Consider the following 19,426-nt stretch of genomic DNA (forward strand, 5'->3'; position numbering starts at 1 on the left):
GTTTTACCTTTTTAAAATTAGCCCATGTAGATGGTGTTTGATTGAACTCAGCCACAACAAACTATTAAGTTAGCTGAAAACATCTGTCTAAACACTGCTGGTGACATTCACATTTATTATTACCCGTCAAGCATTACAAAAGCATTTACATGCACCAACAATGCTATTTGGAGGCATATTATTCTTTGCCTCTGAGGAAAAAATATACTAAAACTTAAATTTCTAATCAGAGGGGATAAAGCATTCTTTCCACTAGCTTTGAGCTAGAAATCAAAGGGACAGACCTTATCTCTCTACCATGTTTGCTCCATTACTGTGAACCAAGGCTAACAGCCAATTGTATCAGAGCAAGTTCATTTTTTTTAATCCCCAGAAAACATTCCCTCATTTTGCTAGAATCTCATTAGTTTTGATTTTTAATCCTTAAAAGGATGGTGCTGAATCTGTAGAAAAGGCACTGCTCCAGGTAACAGGCAATAACCAGATACCCTCCCACCCCCTTTGCTGCTGTGATTTGTACAGCCTGTGTCAGAATCCTACCAGCTCTCTGGCTATCATAAAGACTTCAGGGAAGACAAAATATGAACTGATAACATATAAGATCATTCTCCCTCCAAATTATACGGGTTAAAAGGAGCGTGAGGATTTATTTTATACCTTAGCATCCTTAAATTCTACAAATTACAGAGCTCTGTCCTGCATTTTACGGTACCGAGTCAGGACAGAAGATGCAAATAGATCTCGCTCCTGTGTGACTTGGTTTTCCAAAAGTTGGGCATCCCCAGCTCTCCTGAAAACCCCCGACCAGGTGACTTCTGGGGAAGGTCACAGCTGGAGCCAGGCTCGCTGCTTGATCTTGGAATTTCAACATGTGAGGGGAAATCAGTGAAGAGGGGGATTTTTACTTCTATGACTAACCAATGATGAAAATAAGCATTTAACAATGCGTTTTAATAGCACGAGCTTGGATTAGAAAATGGAATGAGGCCTGATATCAAGTTTGTAATTTAGTGACAAAACAGAGGTGAAAATGGTTTATAGCATACCACTCAAATACACACACACGATGTAATTGCCCGTTTTATTTAGTGGAATCACTTTTGTAGATTAGAAATATTTCCAATTCCCATTTTCTCCAATGCAAGCCTCCACCATCAACAGGCATAACGCAGTTTGTTCAACTGATTCAAAAAGAAAAAAAAAATACAATCTCAAAAGTTAAGTTAGAAACTAAGTTCACACATTTTCTTTGGGACCAGGAATCTGTACATAGTACAAAATATACATTTATTGAACTTTCTGTAAACACACAGTTTGAATTGTGTAAAACTGTAAATAGTGGGTGAACTACGTGGAGAATAATTTATTATTATATATTGTTATACATTCTACTTAAGGAAAATAGTTATGCTCTTGTATATTACTCTGTTAAATTTATAAATTCCATAACGAGGCTGCAAACATGCTTTTCAAGCTTGAATCTCTCCATTCGTAACACACATTTATACAAGTCATCAGTGAAAAAGTTACACTTTCCACAAAATAGATATAAAGAAGTCATGAATTTTCTAAAAAGACAGGCACAGCATGTCACTACAAACGAGACTCTTTTATGAGACGACGTGGAGTCAATCCGGTGAGAAGACAGGTGAAAACTCTCTAATTCAGCATGTTTGTACAGAGCCTTAGTAACAAGACAGATGCTAAAAACCCCAAATCCCTGCTTTGAAATGTTTATAAAGCAGCCGGTTCTGGAAATCATACTCGACTCTGCACTTCTCAAATATCCCATATTCCCTGGCTTGTGTCTCATATTACCCAAAGCCATTCGGTTTTGTGAGCAGTGATCTACCCGGCACGATTCGCCACGAACATTTGCGTAATTCAGCACTTCCTCTAAAAACTAGATTCCTGGCACCAAAGAGTTAGATCCAGTTAATAAACACAACTCAACTCTTGGTACTCAAGGTCATTGTGAGTCACACCACCACATATAGCACACAATTAAATGTATGCTAGGGAAACCCAGCTGCCAGCATCCGAGTGCCTACACAGCCTGAACCAGCAGAGCAGTGGTAACAGGCACTGCAGCATCCCACGTGGGGGGACTATTTCATAACACCCAGCTTCCAATGTACACATCTGGAAATTTCAACCTGCAGCAGACTTGAGTCTAGCATCAACCACTCAGTAAGAATAAAAGCTCCCCTAAAAATGCCGGTAGGCCCATTACTGGACATGGAAGCAATGCCATGTGTATTCACAACATGTATTCCTAGAGGTTTTGGGCTTCATTGCTTTCCCATCCAGGTGACTCATTTTGTTTTCCATCCTTTTATCTGTTTTTTATAGCCAAAAGCACTACGTGAAAGACTGAACCTCTTAAATCATGCCCCTCTGATGTTTTAAATGAAAAAAAAAAGGCAAAAAAAAAAAAAAAAAGCTGTTGACTTACACCTTCAAAGAATTAGAACATTGTTACATCCAATTTACCTACCATTTTGCTTTAAGATTGCCCCTTCTTCCTCTTTGGCTTTGAAAAGCTTTTTCAAAACCAAAACAGAATGAAGATTATATTTCTCTTTAATTACAACAGAAGTAGGGCAGTTAAAACTCCAACAATACTTGTGCAAACTTTATATATTGTGAGTGATGCTCCATCCACATCAGCAGGCTGTGAAGTGTATGCCTGATTTTCCCAAGATCATCTTAATTCAGTTTTCCCTCGCAGTACAAACAAAAATACCGTGCTTCAGCCTGAAACCCCAACAGTGAAAATGAAATTGGCTACTCGTGTTTCCACTGCTCAGATTGAGTTGAATTCAGTAATACAAGTGAAATTAAACTCTGAAGACCTCAGTCTACAGGTATCAATAGAAGTAAAAGGATGTAATGTTTTCTGACCTGCCAGTCTCAGTTTTCTCATTTTTCTTCACAAAGATATTTCTCAAAAGAAACAACAATGACATCTCCTTCACTCTGAAGGCTTACTCACAATATGTATCAAGTCCTGTCTACTTTAGCTGCACAAAACCACATGCTCCCACCAGCTCTTCAGAGCCATACAGTTAATGGAAGCAAAAATGAATTTCAGTTTTGGCTCAATGTTATTGAGTGAGCTGAGAAGTACAGATGTAGTGCTCTTAAAGAAAAATGCTGCTATCTGACATAGCACTCACCCTTGCAAACAAATTACTAGTTACGCAGTAGTAAGGACCATTGGGTTTCTTTTCCTTTTTTTTTTTTTTTAATTTTAACAACAAAAAAAGTAGATGCCTAGTAATATTTTAAAAAGTGTTCGGGCAGGAATCAATATGAGTTAAACATGAAAATCTGGCTAGGTTAAAACAATATATGCTGTAGAAATCTGACCTATCATCCCATCCCTACTGAAGTTTTGTTACTTTCAGAGTAGAACTATTTCATTACTTCTATAAAAGGCAATCTTTAAGTTAAGCCCACTTTTCCAAACTTTGTGGTTGCAATGGTTATGATTTTTTGCTGTTTTATTTAAAGCAGTCTTCCCTTATAACCCTTTTCCTAAGACACCATTATCACTCCTAGTCTCTAAGCTTGGAAGCAGACTTTTTTTTTTTTTATAGAAGTGTCTACAGAACAGGGAAAAATGTTTCAATGCTATGCAGAAGAAGTATCAAATGAAAACATAGATAAAACAAGTAATAGGCATAAAACCTAGCCCGCTGTAGGTCGACAACTAAGACACAATCAGATTAAAGCGCCAGACTTTTTCATGTACTAAAAGTAAGTCGTAGAAATATTTGTAGATTTTCCTGGAAACTGTTTTTCACCAGGAGGTGATGTAATCTCTACTTTTAGCATGCTCTGTGTTCTTTTCTACTTGAAAGCTTTTAGCGATCCAGGGCTGTAATGAAACGCTTTACATTTTCCTACAGCTTCTTAAGCTTCTGGGATGAAATGTCGCAGCCCAGCTGACCGCTGCCTCATTTACAAAGCAACAACTCTATGAAGCAAAATAAAGGTACAAGAAGCTTCAGAAGGCACATGCCTGAGACCTGCAGACTGTGCAAGACCTCTGCAGAGGCAGCTCAGGGAAAGCTCAGCTGAGAGCAGATTCTCTGGTCAACACTCATGGACTGATCAGTCCAAAAGACTCAGCCCAGATTGGTACCTTTCAACTTGTCTTCATTCTTGCACTGCTTTATTGGCTCACGTTGGGAACCGCATGCATTTTATGCGCTACAGCATCCTGGAAATAGGATGTACATAAACAGTTAAAAAATCTATTCAGCCAAGTAGAGACTTCACACCCTGTGATAGCATATGAAGGCTCGGGTCATGATCATACATAGCTGTAGGAACAAGGAGCTATACCAGTTATCTTGAAGACATTTTTACACCTCAAGAAGCTTGGCACAGAATAGCAATTCCATTTCCTACAGAAAACTGTAAAATATAGCTCTACATGGCTTTGCTGGTTCTTAACCTAAGCAAGATACATCAGGTTTGCATTAAAAACCCTGCGTTTGCCAAATGAGGAGGAAAAGGGTAACATTTAATTAAAGGTTAGCCTGTTTCAGAGAGGGCCAACTTTAAATATCAAGAAATTTAAATATCCCAAGTCATTTGTTCATAAAGCAATTCAGGAACGTGCATGTAGAAATGAAGGTGAACACCTTGGCATGATGAAATCCTGATGTACATTTAAATAAGGTAAACTCTGACAGCCACATCATTAATCTAATTGTGACAGCCATGCTAACTATCTCTTAAGACGGAGCTACAAACACAGAGACAGCCAACAAAAAGCAAGTCTGCCAGCAGGGAACTCGCATACAAGACATTAAAACCGAAGTTTCATGATTCCAGTTTTAAGAAAAAGAACGTTGACCAAACTAAAATGTTTAAGTACAGCATGAAGGAAGATCTGCAAAGGCTTTGATACTCCCTACACAGGCCCATCATTTATCTGCGCTTTGGGTCCAATTTCTTTAACTGTGGTAGAAGAGGTGGTGCAAACTTTCCTTCGCTCATAGCCCAGTCTTCGCCCCATGTCCTGCCCTGTGCTAGCACTGGGTAGCTGGAATATCACTTTGTCCAGCTGAGAGTACAAATTTTTCTTTTCTACTCCTAGCTGCATGGCCACAGAAGCGCTACTGCTGGCACAGGAAGGGCAGTGGGAGCAGACTAACAGTGATAGATAGTTCAGTCTTGATATCAACTGACCACAAAACTATAGCCTTAGTTCATAAACGATTAGAAAAATGCAATAGGAAGTCTACGCTACCCCAGTGTAACAAGTCAAGATGAGATTCTTAGCAGGGAATGAATTGCAGTGAAAACCGTTCCCCAATTTGGTTAAAACCCTGACGATCCAATTCTTGAACTAAGCAACGTGGCTCAGATCTAACCGATACAGCTGAGACAGTCTGAGTTTTGTGACAAACAGTTTAATTGACATTCAAGTCAGCATCATAAGGAGGTGTTAAAATGATTAGCTTTGGCACCTGCATGAACTGCCAAGGTCAGTGCTACCCTTACTCATCTGCTGTTTAATATTCTTCGGGCATTTTGCTAGTAGGAGACAACCTAGGATTACCCCAACTCATCACAGTTTCATGACAAGTAGATGAAATTTCTCTCTCCGATTCTGACTTCTGAGGGAAGATTAAAATGAGTGATGGCCACACATCAAGGCCCGTGCAGTGCCGCCTGCTGACCAGGCAAGAGCAGCCACCAGAAAGGCCCCAGCTCCACAACTCACCACACATACCAGGACTCCGCCGATACAACGGGTTTACAAGGCCTCGCAAGTCTAGGACCCTGCTTAACAATTCCGTTTAGCTAATCCAACACTTGTTCTAGGACGTTTTAGAAAGCCTCTGTCTTGAGCACATTTCAATGCTGAATTAGTGAGAATTGTTTGAAACAGTGGTCTATAAAGCAGTACAGGTAATTTTCCCAGAATGATCAGTGAAACATTTAATCTGACTGTAACAAAACTCACAGAAACTGAAGCCAGTGAAGCTGTCAAATGTAGAAGGAAAACAAAATCGCATGGCATACGAACTGAAGTAGCTTTACAAATATCATTTCCTCTTAAAAAAAAACAAGCAAATTGGGACCATCCTAGTTGAACATGTATTTAAAAATACATCTTTTAACATCACACAATTTTCATTTTTGTCACACAGGAATAGTTTTCCATGAGGGAAATAAATAGCACACAATACTTCAAAAAAAAAATTGCTGCCTTGCCCCTGAGGTGCTAATGTTTTTAGCAATTAACAAAAAAGTTTCTGGTGCAAGAAGGAGATGCACAAAGGTGCAAAAGTGCCTTTTTCTTTTTCTTTTCAGAGCAGTGAAAAGTACAGCTTGCCTCTTTTCTAGGATGCTTTATATACTTAAGATTTTGTAATCAAACTCTGTATCTAAAATGGCAGTGTTTGTGCATTCATCATAGATTCAGTGCTCTGACCTCATCAAAATGCTGCACGTAGGTGGTAGGGAGAAAGGCCTGAAACGGGCTTTCTTCTGCTACCCTCAAACCTCGTTACAGCACCTGCAGCAATAGCAGAATTATTTTCTTCCTAACCTTTAGGAGACCTCATAGGAAGAGGCTTCAAATACATCATTTGTCACTGAGACACTTTAAGTGATTACGGTTCGAAGTATGGCTTTTCACACCACAGTTTTGCTTCTGATTCTCAAAGTTTTAAACTCAAAGTTTCCACAGTCCAGTTCAACGTTTTGCAGTTTCCAAAACTAAACTTTAGTCCCTACAAAAAAGGACAGAACTTTATCCGCCTAGTCCTAAACTGAGTTTATCTTTTTGCACTAATACGCCATGTATTAAATACGCTTGTTAATTAGGTGCCTGTGAAGCTATAACTTAACATTATTATAGTTTTGCACTCTACAACAAAATTAGACATTTTAAGCATTTATTCATAGGTAGGTAAGGAACTGGTTCTTTAAGCAAAAATTGCTATAAATTTATAAATACAAATAGTGCTTATGTTTTCTTCATTCATGCTTGAACAGATTACAAACTGAATACAATGAAGTTACGTTTTAAGCACCCCACATAGACAAGAGGGATAAAAGAAAAGTTTGCTGGTATATACTATACTTAGTTCCAAGACACTATAAGTTACTTTTTCACTGTTCAGTGTTCCCTAACTCTGCATTAGTTTTAAGGCTATATATACAAATATGTATATTTCAAAGTTAGGGAAAGACAAATATAGCAAAATGCATTGTACTACATTTTCCTATCAAAAAGTAATTATACACCACGTCTTGATTCTGTTTAACCGCAGTAAATGTTACAATCTACTTGTTTTACTGATTTTCCTTTTGGGGAATCTGCCTACTAAATGAGTAAACTACATATTAAATACAATATTCTCAACCAAAAAGACAATACAAGGTGCACAAAACAGCAGTTTTGCAAACACGACTGACTTGAAAACTTAATTTTGCATGTTCAATGGGAGAAAGCTAGGCTTAAATCAAATTAGTTTATTATCTTATAAAATTTTAAATTAGAATTTTAAACAACGAACAGTTAAATATTGTCAACATGCTATATCTCAAATCACAAGTACTGTTTAACCACTAGTCTCTCATTCTAAGTAAGTGGGTCAATTAAAAACACACACCATAAAACGTTAAAGATTGTCAGGCTTTGACAAATGTATTTTTATCAAACAGTAGGCAAATTCAAACCAATGCACATCCTCAGTGGGGAGAAAAAAAGCCTGAAAAAAACCCACACTCGTAAAAAATAGGATAACATTAATCCCACTTCATCCTCTAGCATATGGCTATGTCTTGGGCAGTAATTAAAATTCTTCCCATTTTAAAAATGGGCTACCAATTAATAAAAATATTCTTCCACATGTAAAATATCATTTACAATGGCACTGACATTTCAAAAGGCAGGAAAAAAGGAATTACACATTTATGGATAAATTTCTTGTTTGTTAAACCAAGCTTTATTGATAAAATGGAATTCAGAGTATTTTACTTGGAACAGCAGCAGACCCAGCCAATCAGTATTGTAAAAATGCTGCAGACTCCTACTGAATGTAGAAAGCTGCCTGTTCGTGCTCAGTGATTAGTAGTTTCAGGTAAGGGTTAATGAAAAAAGAGGTGCAAAGAATCAAGGCATTCTAATCCCAAGGTTCATACGCATATGAACACGATACTATTAATAGGGCATGATTCAACTCCCACTGAAGTCAAAATCGGAACTCCCTTTAACTCAATGTGAGAGCAGGAGTGCCTCCAAGAAAACGAGATACGTTTGTTGAAGAAAGTGCACTACTCTTCGCTGTTCGTCCTTTGCCGAGCAAATTCACACACTGATTCCTGGCAAGTTGCCCACAAGTTCAGCTTTCGTATAAAACAAGAAGTTGTCTTTACAGTTTTGTGCACCTCTTGAGCACCTAGCTGGCTAGGCTGCTGCTCCTTGCAATCCAAAACCACAACATGAATTTAAAGGGATATATATATTGTTGCATCACACAAGCCAAACATTTCTTCTAACCTTTATAGTGATTTAAAGCAATTCATAATTAAATATGAGCATTTTGTACAAAGACAATTGCACTTTACAAAAACAAAATCATACAACATAAATTGCTGGAGTCTGATTTACAACATGAATTATGGTTTGAAATCACGTTTACAGAAGTCTGTTTTACAAAAAAGATCAGTTCCTGGGCTAGATGTCGTACTGCTGTAGTTTTCTGCTGTAGTCACTCTCACCAACACATCATATTCCCTTCTTTAATTAATATTGAGGATGGATGTTAAGAAGGGTCACTGAGGTTGGGCTGCACTTTCATTTGAAGGATGAAACATGAACTCCACAGCTAGATGAGCAGTTTTACCACATATCATCAGTTGAGGCAGAATCCTTAAAGAAAAAAGAAGGAACCCTTTAAAGTCTGGAGTGCCCATAGTTACAGCAGTTTCTGGATAATCCAGACTGAAAAGGGAAAAAAAAACTTAAATCATTTTAGGAGCTTGTTTTCTCTCCCCTTTCAGAAACAGCAGAAATAACATTCACAAACATCTACAGAAACCATACATTTAATTAATGAAGCACTAAGGTACAAAGATGTTTCAAAATCTGACCACATGTTTTCTAAGATGCTTACCAATTGTCATAACAACATCCCAGGAACAATATTCAAAAGCACTCCCAGAGTAGTTCGAAGTAACCCAAATGGAATACACTTATACAGGTGTGTCAAAAGATCAGGATGTGCCCCATATATTTTCTTATTACCACCACCATCTTTTATGAATTCAGTCCTTCCTCACTGCATCAGAAGACAGTCATCAACAGACACCTTATTTTAATTCAGATGAATTTTACCACTTATAATTTAAGGTTAAATAGAGAAGTGTAGTTTTGGTAACTGCAGGAAACCCTGACTTTCAATTGTAATAAAACTGTAAGAAGAAATCACATAAAAATTCCCTAACATAGAACTTAAAACAGAGACATGTCATACTCTAAGTCGTAACTGTATGGCATTACATCCATGCATCCAATATCTGAGTATCCCTAAAATTTGGCCTATGTAGGCCCAAAGACCACAGTGGATCTTATATAGCTGAAAAATGAAATCACACTGAAAACTGTTTTACTGATTCCTGCTATCAGTTAAAAAAAAAAAACCCTAGTACAGATCAAATAGTTAAGTCCTAGTGATTTTTATTCCATTTACCTTTGTGTCCATTTCCTGTTCTCTCGGTTATATAAAGCTGAATACAGAACAATCTAACAGCCTCATTTCACGTCGGGTACGTACGTTAACACCACAGCTACGAAGTGTGACCACAGCTCAGTAGCTGAAGCAGAAGTTAAGTCAGCAGCACAGGCAGCAGAGCAAGCTGCTACGTAGCTGCTATGTACAGCAATCTTTGGTTGCTCCAGCATGACATGCTACCTTCCCCTAATAAATAAGAGACATGATGGGCTTTAACAACAGCCTCTGCTGGTGCTTCCATAACTACACTTCCCTGTCGTTAGTGAGACTGCAGGAGGTAGAAATATTACTCTTCTTTGGAGGCACTGCCTTACTGATTCCTTTCAAAGGAAAGAGGCTAATTAAGTCTCTAGCAATGCCACATATGACGATTTTTTAGCATTAACTTTCTGCACCCTTCATTCAAACTTGCACACAGAATTCATTACAAACCCAAAAGAACAGTTGGCATGGAGGTGTAGTAAAAAAAAGCCAAGATCACTAAAATTACTCTTTGCAAGAGTACCACCTCCAGATTTTCCTTCAAGACCAGAAGTAGCAAAGGAGAACCATTATACGAAAGACTAAAATGGCTATGTTTGTTCCAATTGCAAGGATGAAGAATAAAAGCAGCAGTGAGTAAAAATGCAGGAGCTGCATGCCAGCTATTCACTATGCAAATTTCTGAATCCGACTTGACAACATCATCACAAAACAAAGTTTACTGTACATTCATAGACAGTAACTTACTACAGGATGTATTTTGAATATAAAGCATCTTCCTTCAGCCAGTATTAAGGAACTGTTATGCTAAAGTTACCGTGACAATGGCCAAACAGAAGCACTCGGCTGTAAAGCCAATGTACAGCTTCGTGTTTGGAGGCATTTCACTTTATGTCACATCTAAGCACATAAGGAATTTTTACTGAAATGTAAATCATGAAGTAAATACTACTTTATGAAGTAAAGCACCTTCAGTGACTGAACGCTATTCCCAATAATCTAAATGCAACTGAGACCACTGTTTATATTTTAGAGTTGTTCCCTCCATCATCCTGACATAGGTTCCTACCTGATCACTGACATACAAGAACCTAAACCATATGCTCACTATAAGTCTTATTAAGAGAGTGCTTCCCACAGCATTTGGAAAATGCATATATCCTTAGAACTGAGAGTTATAAATCCAGGCAGGGTTCAAATCACAATATGCCAGAAAACCAGCACGTCAATGAGGCTGGAGTTCTGAGATTACCATCAGCAGAAGGCATCAGAAAACAACCCTAAAACAAACCCCGAAGAGAAAGACCACAAGAAGGTTATCACTTTTTTTGGGAAGGGGTCTTCTAACCAAGAAATGGCAAACTTAAAATAAATAAAGCAACAAAAAGCAGCTGAAATTACTGGGGTGAGAGGAAAAAATGCAGGGGAAAAGATACTTACAGTATCATCGTTCCTGTAGGGGTTCAGTCTGTTATAAACAGCTTCAATCACACTCCGTCTAGAGGGAACAAGAAATTCAAGAAACAACAAGATTTTAAGGCTCTGTCTTTTTAAGTCAAAGTCTCCAAGCAAAACTGCAATTTCAAATGCAAACTTTTAAAGGTTTCAAATTCCCAGAACCAAGTTTACTGCAAGTTACTGCTAAGCGTCACTAAACATAGCTAAGATAATCCTTTAAACCCTTATGAAAAACAAGGCTGGATAGCACTCTGCATTCAGAACGAGAAGAGCACAGACATTCAGATGAGGCCGCAGTGCTGCTTGGTGGCATGTCTCTGAGGCTTTGGAAGCGGGCATCTGAGTATGTGATAGAAGTTGAATGCCACGGCGTTTGTGTGCCCAATGAATACTGCAGTAGCACCTTCAGATATTATGATGCCTCCAGAGGGTTTCAAGATGTTTTCTTGAAAACTGATACAGAAAAAAATAAGGGAGGCTGAAGGAAGAGGAAGCCTGTGCCTTGCCCAGCACATAAGGAATAAATTTTGGAGGGGGAACCGGGAAGAAAGAAGAGAGCAAAAGGGAAGAGCCACAGACAGGACTTCAAAAGCAATTTTCTTCAGATAGCCTATCTGCAGAACCAAGTATGACAAAGCAGCAAACTACAACTGTGATAGAAAACAAACCTCAAAAACACTTCTTAACTGCTCATGAATACATGCAGAGGAATCACAAAGGAGTGTTTTAGAAGAAAAAAGCAGATGACAGGCTTTATATCATCCTGCAATGATGAAAAGTCAAGAACTATCAGGCAGCAGTATAAACATCACAGCGAATCTAGTGAATGATTATACAGCACGGAAGAAGAGGTTGAATTTAAAGCAATAAAACAAGCAATTATACACAAAGTACACTGCGCGTGTGAACTGCAAAGCTGTTCTCATCTTTCAGCAACAGGTATCTTTGATCCTAAATAAAGCCAGGTTTTCGAAAAGCATTGTTTTCCTTCCAAATTGTCATTACTGCTTTGAGTTATGCTAACATTCAATTAAATCCATACTTTTGTCAATCTCTATTCAAGCTAGCATCACTAAAGCACATAATCACACAGAAGTCAATTGCTTCAGTGACCTCCGCACTTCCCCACAACCATGATGCTAGAGCTAGCCAAAGGAGCTCAAGATAAACAATTTGTGTGCCATCTTTCATGAATAACTGACTCGTCGATACTTCAAGATGACTGCAACACATCCTAAATAGATGCTACTATTATATATAAACAGCAATCTCTTTTACTGGTTCATATAAGAACAATTTTGTAGAAATCATCCTTACAACTCAGTCATCATTTACTCACTTATGTGCCCACAGACCATGTTTTGGTGCAATAATATAAAATTACACTCTGAGGCATTAAAAATAGACTGTTCACAGCACATGTGCTCAATCTGCACAGTACAGGTTCATGAATAATCTTTAGAACCAAAAGGCACTTGATGTGCAAAAGAGCTAAGTACATCCCTCCCTTAAGTGCTGAACATCTATTTATGAGACACAGCACCAGCCCTGAACGCAAGGACAAACCCAGCCTATTTAAAGTTTTAAATATAACATTCTACTTAACTTTGATAGACTTCTGTAGAGTTTTCATATTTGTCACAAGCAGAGAGATGCATAAGCAAACTTTCAAGCATTGACAATAGTGCTTTAGCTGCAGACAAGAAAAACTGCCAAGCAAAACATCATATGCACATCTTCCTAAAGTGTAGAACCACATCTCCAAGTAGTTACTACAATCAGTGCATTATTTTTCCATCTTCAGACACAACCTCCCACCCAGATAACCCAGTTAATTACAAAAAAGAGACACTCAGGCCACCCTTAAAAAAACAACCTTCCCCAAACTACATTTTGGCTTTTAATTTTGGTAGTGATCAACAAGTTAACTCTTGTTTTGTACTGTCCCTTCTCATTCAGAGCAATTCAAAATCAGAATTGGAGAACAGATCATCTTTTGTACTGTATCTTTTCTTCCCTCCCCCCGCTTTTAAGAGTGGCCTTAAGTTCAACTTTAAATAAAATAAAATAAAATAAAAAACAACACATTTACATTGATGTGAACTCACTTGCTTGCCAATTCACCCCCTGGCGGGAGGTTTGGGATGCTCTCAGTTGCTAACGTACGCATCACATGGACTAAGTCTGGTACTCCTTCACCCTGCTTCTTTATGATCTCTGGGAATCAGAAGTACTTTTTTTGTAAGTGCAGTCCAAATTTAACTTACAAAGATTGAAACACTCAGTTTTATAAAAAGGCAGCTTAACGTCTGTTAATATAAGAAATCAATGACAGACCAGACTCAACATGGTACACGTTAACTTGGGTTCAGTCAGAAAAAGAACCTGCGATGGTTTTGACACAAAATATCCTGCTAACTGTTAACATGCATCATGGTTTTAGAAGTACACAGCTACATAATACAAGTGGAAACAAATTATTTCATGGCTTTCCTACTGTATCATTATTTTATCTTCCCAACAAAATGCAATGGGCATGAGGCAAATCTTAATGTCAGCTTTACCACTGCAATAGAAGGTAAAAGATTATTGCCATCATACAAAGCACAGAACTTTCAAGAAACAAAAGTTTATATACATGAAAAATAACTCCTGTGACTGGATGTGTATAAGACACCATTTGTACCTTACCACATGACCGCAACATGCAAACATTAGGAACTATTAAGTAAAAATTAAAAGCCAGGGACATCAGAGTTAAGAGACAGCTCCATCATTCACTCAGCTTGGGGAATGTGTGACTATTGGGCAGTTATTTAAAGCTGATCCACTCCAACTTCTGGCTGAAGAGACATTTTACTGCAGCCACAGTCACATTTGTTAGGGAATTAGTTATTTAATTTTATTGAGACCTATTTTTCTTTGTTGTTGTTGTTTTTGTTTGTTTTTAAAGCAAATAAAATTGTGTGCTTACTGAACTCTCAAGAGATTTCACTGTACCACTCCTGGAAAGATTTTATGAAATTTAAACACGTAACTTTTAAAAAAATGCATCTCATCAGTTCTTCTGTAACCATGAGCTCAGAAATGAGAGGAATTAAGACTTGGCACTGTTGATCTTCAAGAGAATACTGCAGCCCACATACAAGGAGCATGTCTGTGCATATATACACGTGTATATACACACACACTATTCTTCACTTCGTAAAGTATTTACACAACTTGAAAAGTAGTTGGAATTCATCAGTACCATTTTGAAATAAACAATTTAGCATTTAGCTTTTACCCTAAACAGTAATTCCAGATAGCATACCAAGTTTGCATTTTATAGATTAGTGAGGTATGGCACATTGAAGCTTTTAAAACGAGCACATATCCAGTCCTTCTTAGTTAAAAAAAAAAAAAAAAAGTGATATTTTTGTGCATGCAATTGTTTTTCATGGCTACGTGTATTTACAAAACCAATCAGGTCTATTTGCAGTCAGGCTGTGTAAATTATTTGCAATGTACACTGAAAACACTGTCTAGTCTTCAAACAGTGTCAGACTGCAACATAAAGCTTTACCCTGGTCAATTCAAAACCTACATTTAAAATGTTTGACACCACACACCATCGGTACCTTAAAAACTTGCAGTTCCCTCAAAAATCTAAGGCCAAAATTCATTTTACCATCTAACATTTAGCAAATAATCTAACACTCATAAATCTGAATAAGAAGCAAGATCTCAGATTTGGTTTGCCAAGTTCCTTTATTGTGCAATTTTGAACATCTAGTATATTCTACATTGTGCTAGAGCTAGAGTTCTGCTGTACAAAAATAAGGAATTTATATTTTACCTATACTACACAGTTTCACAACCTGTAACTGCAGTACATTTAACATACAGTCTCCACTAAATGAATACATTTATATTTTGAGAAAACTAAAGATACAGACTGAATGAACACTGATGACACAACAAATGGAGTCGGTCTGCTAGCTGTGTTTAATTTATTGGAATACCTTCTTTCAGTACATCTTCCAAGCCCCCCTCCCTCTTCAATTTACTTTTAAACCTTCTACACATTTCCATGGCATCATGTACTGGAAAAATGTACTTACAACCCTAAAATAAAGGATTTTAAACATATCTGCTTACTTCATATTCTGAATTAGAATTCCACACAAAGTTTAAGAAAAAGCCAAAGTTTCAATGTTGTGTAAATATGGGAGGGCACACGTAACAGCTAACTGAAAATTATTTATCTCTACATAGATATAAATATTGCAAGGACTATCTATTACTGTATGCTTATATGTAGTGAACTTAGAACAGAAAAAGAACCTTAGACAAGTGTCTTTTTAGAGTCAACACGTCAATAACTCACATATTAGTGCAAATAATAGCAATTCATTTTGGAATGACTAATTAGGATGTAAGCTACCAGGAAGTTTACATGACATTTTAGGAGCAACACTGATTTATTGCAAGTAATGGCACAACGATGCTTCTCCACACTTGCTTCTTCTTCCATTATCATCTGTTGCAGCTATGAATCTGGACCACAAACACATCAAGAATTGATAAAAGGAGAGTCCAAGGTGACACAGTGAGTAGGAAGCTCTCTTATTTTTTTAAAAACGGAATCAACTCTCCTTATTCTAAGAATGGTTTGGGCTGGAATGCACCTCAAAGATCATCTAGTTACAACACCCTCTTGTTCAAGAGGCCCGTCAGTAATAAGCCCTGTTCAGTCTTATAACTTGCACTACTTCTTCACAGTATAAAGATATGTTCTAGGCCAAGGGAATAAAAGCACAACCAGGAAAAATGCACATTAGTAAGCATCAAATCTCATTACCTGTTAGGACTACACTGAGTACCAAAGTGCAGAACACATTATATGCATTTTTCACCAGGTTTCTGCTTTAATGAATTTGAACTTTGATATTGCAAATTAGTAAGGGAATTCTAAAAGTAGTCTTTATATATTTCCTAGATCCTTCAGCTACAGGTTAGGCTTTTAAAGTCAAGATGCTTTAAGTGTGGCAGTGCTTATGTTAAGAGGAAGAATATTTACTGTAGTGTTGAAAACTTCAGAGGCTGTAACAGTCTTACCTTACTAGACAATTCTACATAATCCATTTCCACCAAGAAACAATATAATTGCACAAGTATTATCAAGTCAAACATAACAAAATTAATCAACACCTATACTTGAAGTTCTGCTTTATTTCAGCCTCTCAACTTCCCTCACGTGTAAGAGCTAAAATGACAAGTTCTGCCTACAGCTGATATAAATCACTGTGGGGTTGAGTAGTGTTTACTACACGTTCATTAATTTAAATATCTTTGTGCAACAATAGACAAAAGATTGAGGACAACTCTAAAAAGAAGTAAAGACCCTTGAGGGGAAGTACAATGCATTTCCTCAAGTAGTTCAGATAACACATCATTAAATTAGTATTAAAGTGCTTTATAACTACATACAGAATCCTTCTGCCTCTATTCAAGTATGACACTTCACTCATTCCTGAAATGTTGTATTTGTATAAATGGAAAGAACTGGCAACCAATTTCATTGTATGTACCATAATCACATGCAGTTCCAGTGTTAGGTTCTTCATTTACTGAGGAGTCTGTACAAAGGTGTTAACTTTCCCCACTGTTAATATTCTGAAGAGTACAATGGGGTCAGCTGAAATGCAGCCTAAACTTGAAGCTATCTTCATACTCCATGTCATGGGTTTGTCTGAAGTAAGACAAAATAGCTAAGGTATGAAGATAATGAGGTAAGGTAACTAGGAGAGTTAGCATGCTATAAATTAACGTGTGAATTTACAGCATACTTGCTCTTCACCAGTTCTGTGAGTGGGTCTATATAGTGAGCTCTTCAGATGTCTGCTGTTCACTGCTCTGAAATGGAGAAAGCCATCTGACACTCAACTCATGCAGTGCTACCGTACGTGTGGATACTCCCTGCTACGCTGTCAAAAAGATTCACACTGTAGTGCACCAACTTCTTCTGTTAGGGAGAAGTTATTTAAAACACAGAAACGTTCTGTGTGGACATTTATTCGGGGGCATAACAGCTGTAGTTTGCCAAAATTCAGGAACAAGGCCCTCAAAAAAAGCAGTACTTCCTGAAGGAGCACCTACAAGGTAGCAAGTGCTTTAAACCACACGTTAATTTGTCTGAACCCAGAATTCCCACATAAACAAGTCATCTGTGAAACTTCTGAAGTTATACTTTGCATTACCTTCACACAAGTTAAGGAGGAAAAAAGTGCACAATATATTCCTGTGGCGTACTAATCACTGATACCATGTTGCTAAGTACTGTGTTTCGTGCCACATGTGCTGTTAAGGATCCTTGTAGTATATGTACATAACTAGACTGGTAACATATAGGTCTAGGAGTCCACTTCAAAAATAGACTTAACCTATGCAAACAATGCATACGGTTGTGTCTTACATTTCAGAAACAAAATCCAAGCTGTGATCATCTTTAAATATCAAAAGGCACTGTAAATCCAGTTTTAACGAGAAATCTCTTAAATGAAACCGATTTTAAAATGCCATTTTTAGTTAGGTGAGCCAAAACACCTAAGATTTGCAGTTTCAGCTACAAGTTTAAGAACTCCAGAAATACGTATTTAGACAAAATTTTGAAGTTATTATCAAAGATGTGCTCCCAGATTGTGCTCATCAGGAATGCTTAAAGATTAGCTTTAACAAATTTCTGACATACTTTCAAGTAAGTATACATGTTACCAGATGCCTTTAAGATGACAGTAATTAAGATGTAACCCTACCACAATTGTGTAATAAAATATTTTTCTGGCTAATTTGCAGACAGATCTACACAGAAAAGTGGCACTCAAATTACCACCTTTGTAGATACTGTACAAGATATTCTGACTATTTTATTTAACTTCATGTAACAGGCACAGGGACAGACTGGGCTGAAGTTAGTGCTGTCAATGGACTCACGAAGAACACTGAGTACAAATGAATCCTCTCTGCCATCCTGACCAATTTTCAGAGCTACAGTCTGCTGCACTTTCATAGCAGAATTTTGTCAGGACACGCAGCAGCACTGTAAGAGTGCCTTTTTCAGAGATGTACACTAGATGGCCAATGGCACTTGAAAGTCTATTAAAAAGCCTGTATACAATTAGTTGTTGGAAAGGGAAGGGGGTCAGGGGGTCTGTTTAAAAACAAAGTTACTTATTTTTTTTTAAATGATCCACCTTCTACTCTGCTTTCCAGGTACTTGTCCAACTCTGCCTCTCTTTTCACCGCCTCTGGTGATACCTTTGGTGCATTCGGAAAACAGATCAATATCACACTCATGTTGTCTCGACTTCCCTGGTGGAAAAGAAAAAACGATTTGAGAATGCATACATACCAGACTAAATCCACATCAAAGCATTTTACACACAAGAATTCACCAATCATGGTACTAGAATACAACTTTTGCTCCCACAGATTATCATCATCATTAACCTAATTTTTTTTCCTTCCAGAATTCCAGAAATCTACTTTTTGTAGTTTGTTCAGTAAAAACTACCTTTTAAGTCATTTTTGTTTTTTTCCACTTTTATGGTCTGACGACTATCTGGAGCCAATTAGACAGCCCATTGTCTTTTAAAAAATGATGTTATTAATAAGTGATGTTCAATTACAAAGCTGTGTTCCCTCTTGTTTTAAGTACCATCTGATCATTCTGAGAAAACAGTTGAAATATTAAAATCAGTAAACAAAACCTGTACTGCTTAAAAACAGTACATAATAAATTGAATTCAGACAGTTGTTCCAAAAACAAATCAAAACCACTGCTATTGATTTGTTTGTTTGGTTTTTTTTCCCCCGTTTCTAAAAAGACAGATTACAGGTTAGAGGATCTATTAAAAGACCAGCTGGAAAGGGCTCTGGCCTTTACGAAAGCATTCTTTGAAATGGAAACGTTTAAAAATTAAATGCAACTCTAATACTCAAGTATATTAGAATACAGACACCTTCTGCTTATCAAAAGTAACCGTTTAGTTTGCTTTCAGTATCCCTGAGCTCTTGTCTACAAACACGCATCTATACGCTCAGCAGTTAATGCAAATTAAATGCAAATAAGATCAAGAACAAGCAGAAATGTTTTAAAAAGTATATATGGGTGTATGAGGAGGTGCTGAGAACTGGCTACTGCAAAGGTTACAGCATCCATGAGCCAGTGTTCATTC

General features: G+C 37.4%; 1 protein-coding gene across 4 annotated transcripts in view; it reads right to left on the bottom strand.

Moving 5' to 3' along the window:
* Positions 1-1,062: 1,062 nt before the first annotated feature.
* Positions 1,063-19,426, bottom strand: part of PPM1A (protein phosphatase, Mg2+/Mn2+ dependent 1A) — a 33,885-nt gene continuing 15,521 nt past the window's right edge. For 3 of the 4 annotated variants that reach the window (XM_084520891.1, XM_084520892.1, XM_084520890.1), the window contains 4 exons: positions 18,443-18,560; positions 13,316-13,424; positions 11,190-11,247; positions 1,063-8,977 (listed from right to left, as the gene is read on the bottom strand). In XM_084520891.1, coding sequence (XP_084377017.1) covers positions 8,930-8,977; positions 11,190-11,247; positions 13,316-13,424; positions 18,443-18,560 — 333 coding nt within the window. In that variant the 3' untranslated portion in view covers positions 1,063-8,929. The remainder of the gene's footprint in view (positions 8,978-11,189; positions 11,248-13,315; positions 13,425-18,442; positions 18,561-19,426) is intronic. The other variant, XM_084520893.1, reaches the window with a different exon arrangement.

Source organism: Aythya ferina (assembly GCF_964211825.1).
Source record: "Aythya ferina genome assembly, chromosome: 5".
In the NCBI taxonomy this organism is placed as follows: Eukaryota; Metazoa; Chordata; class Aves; order Anseriformes; family Anatidae; genus Aythya; species Aythya ferina.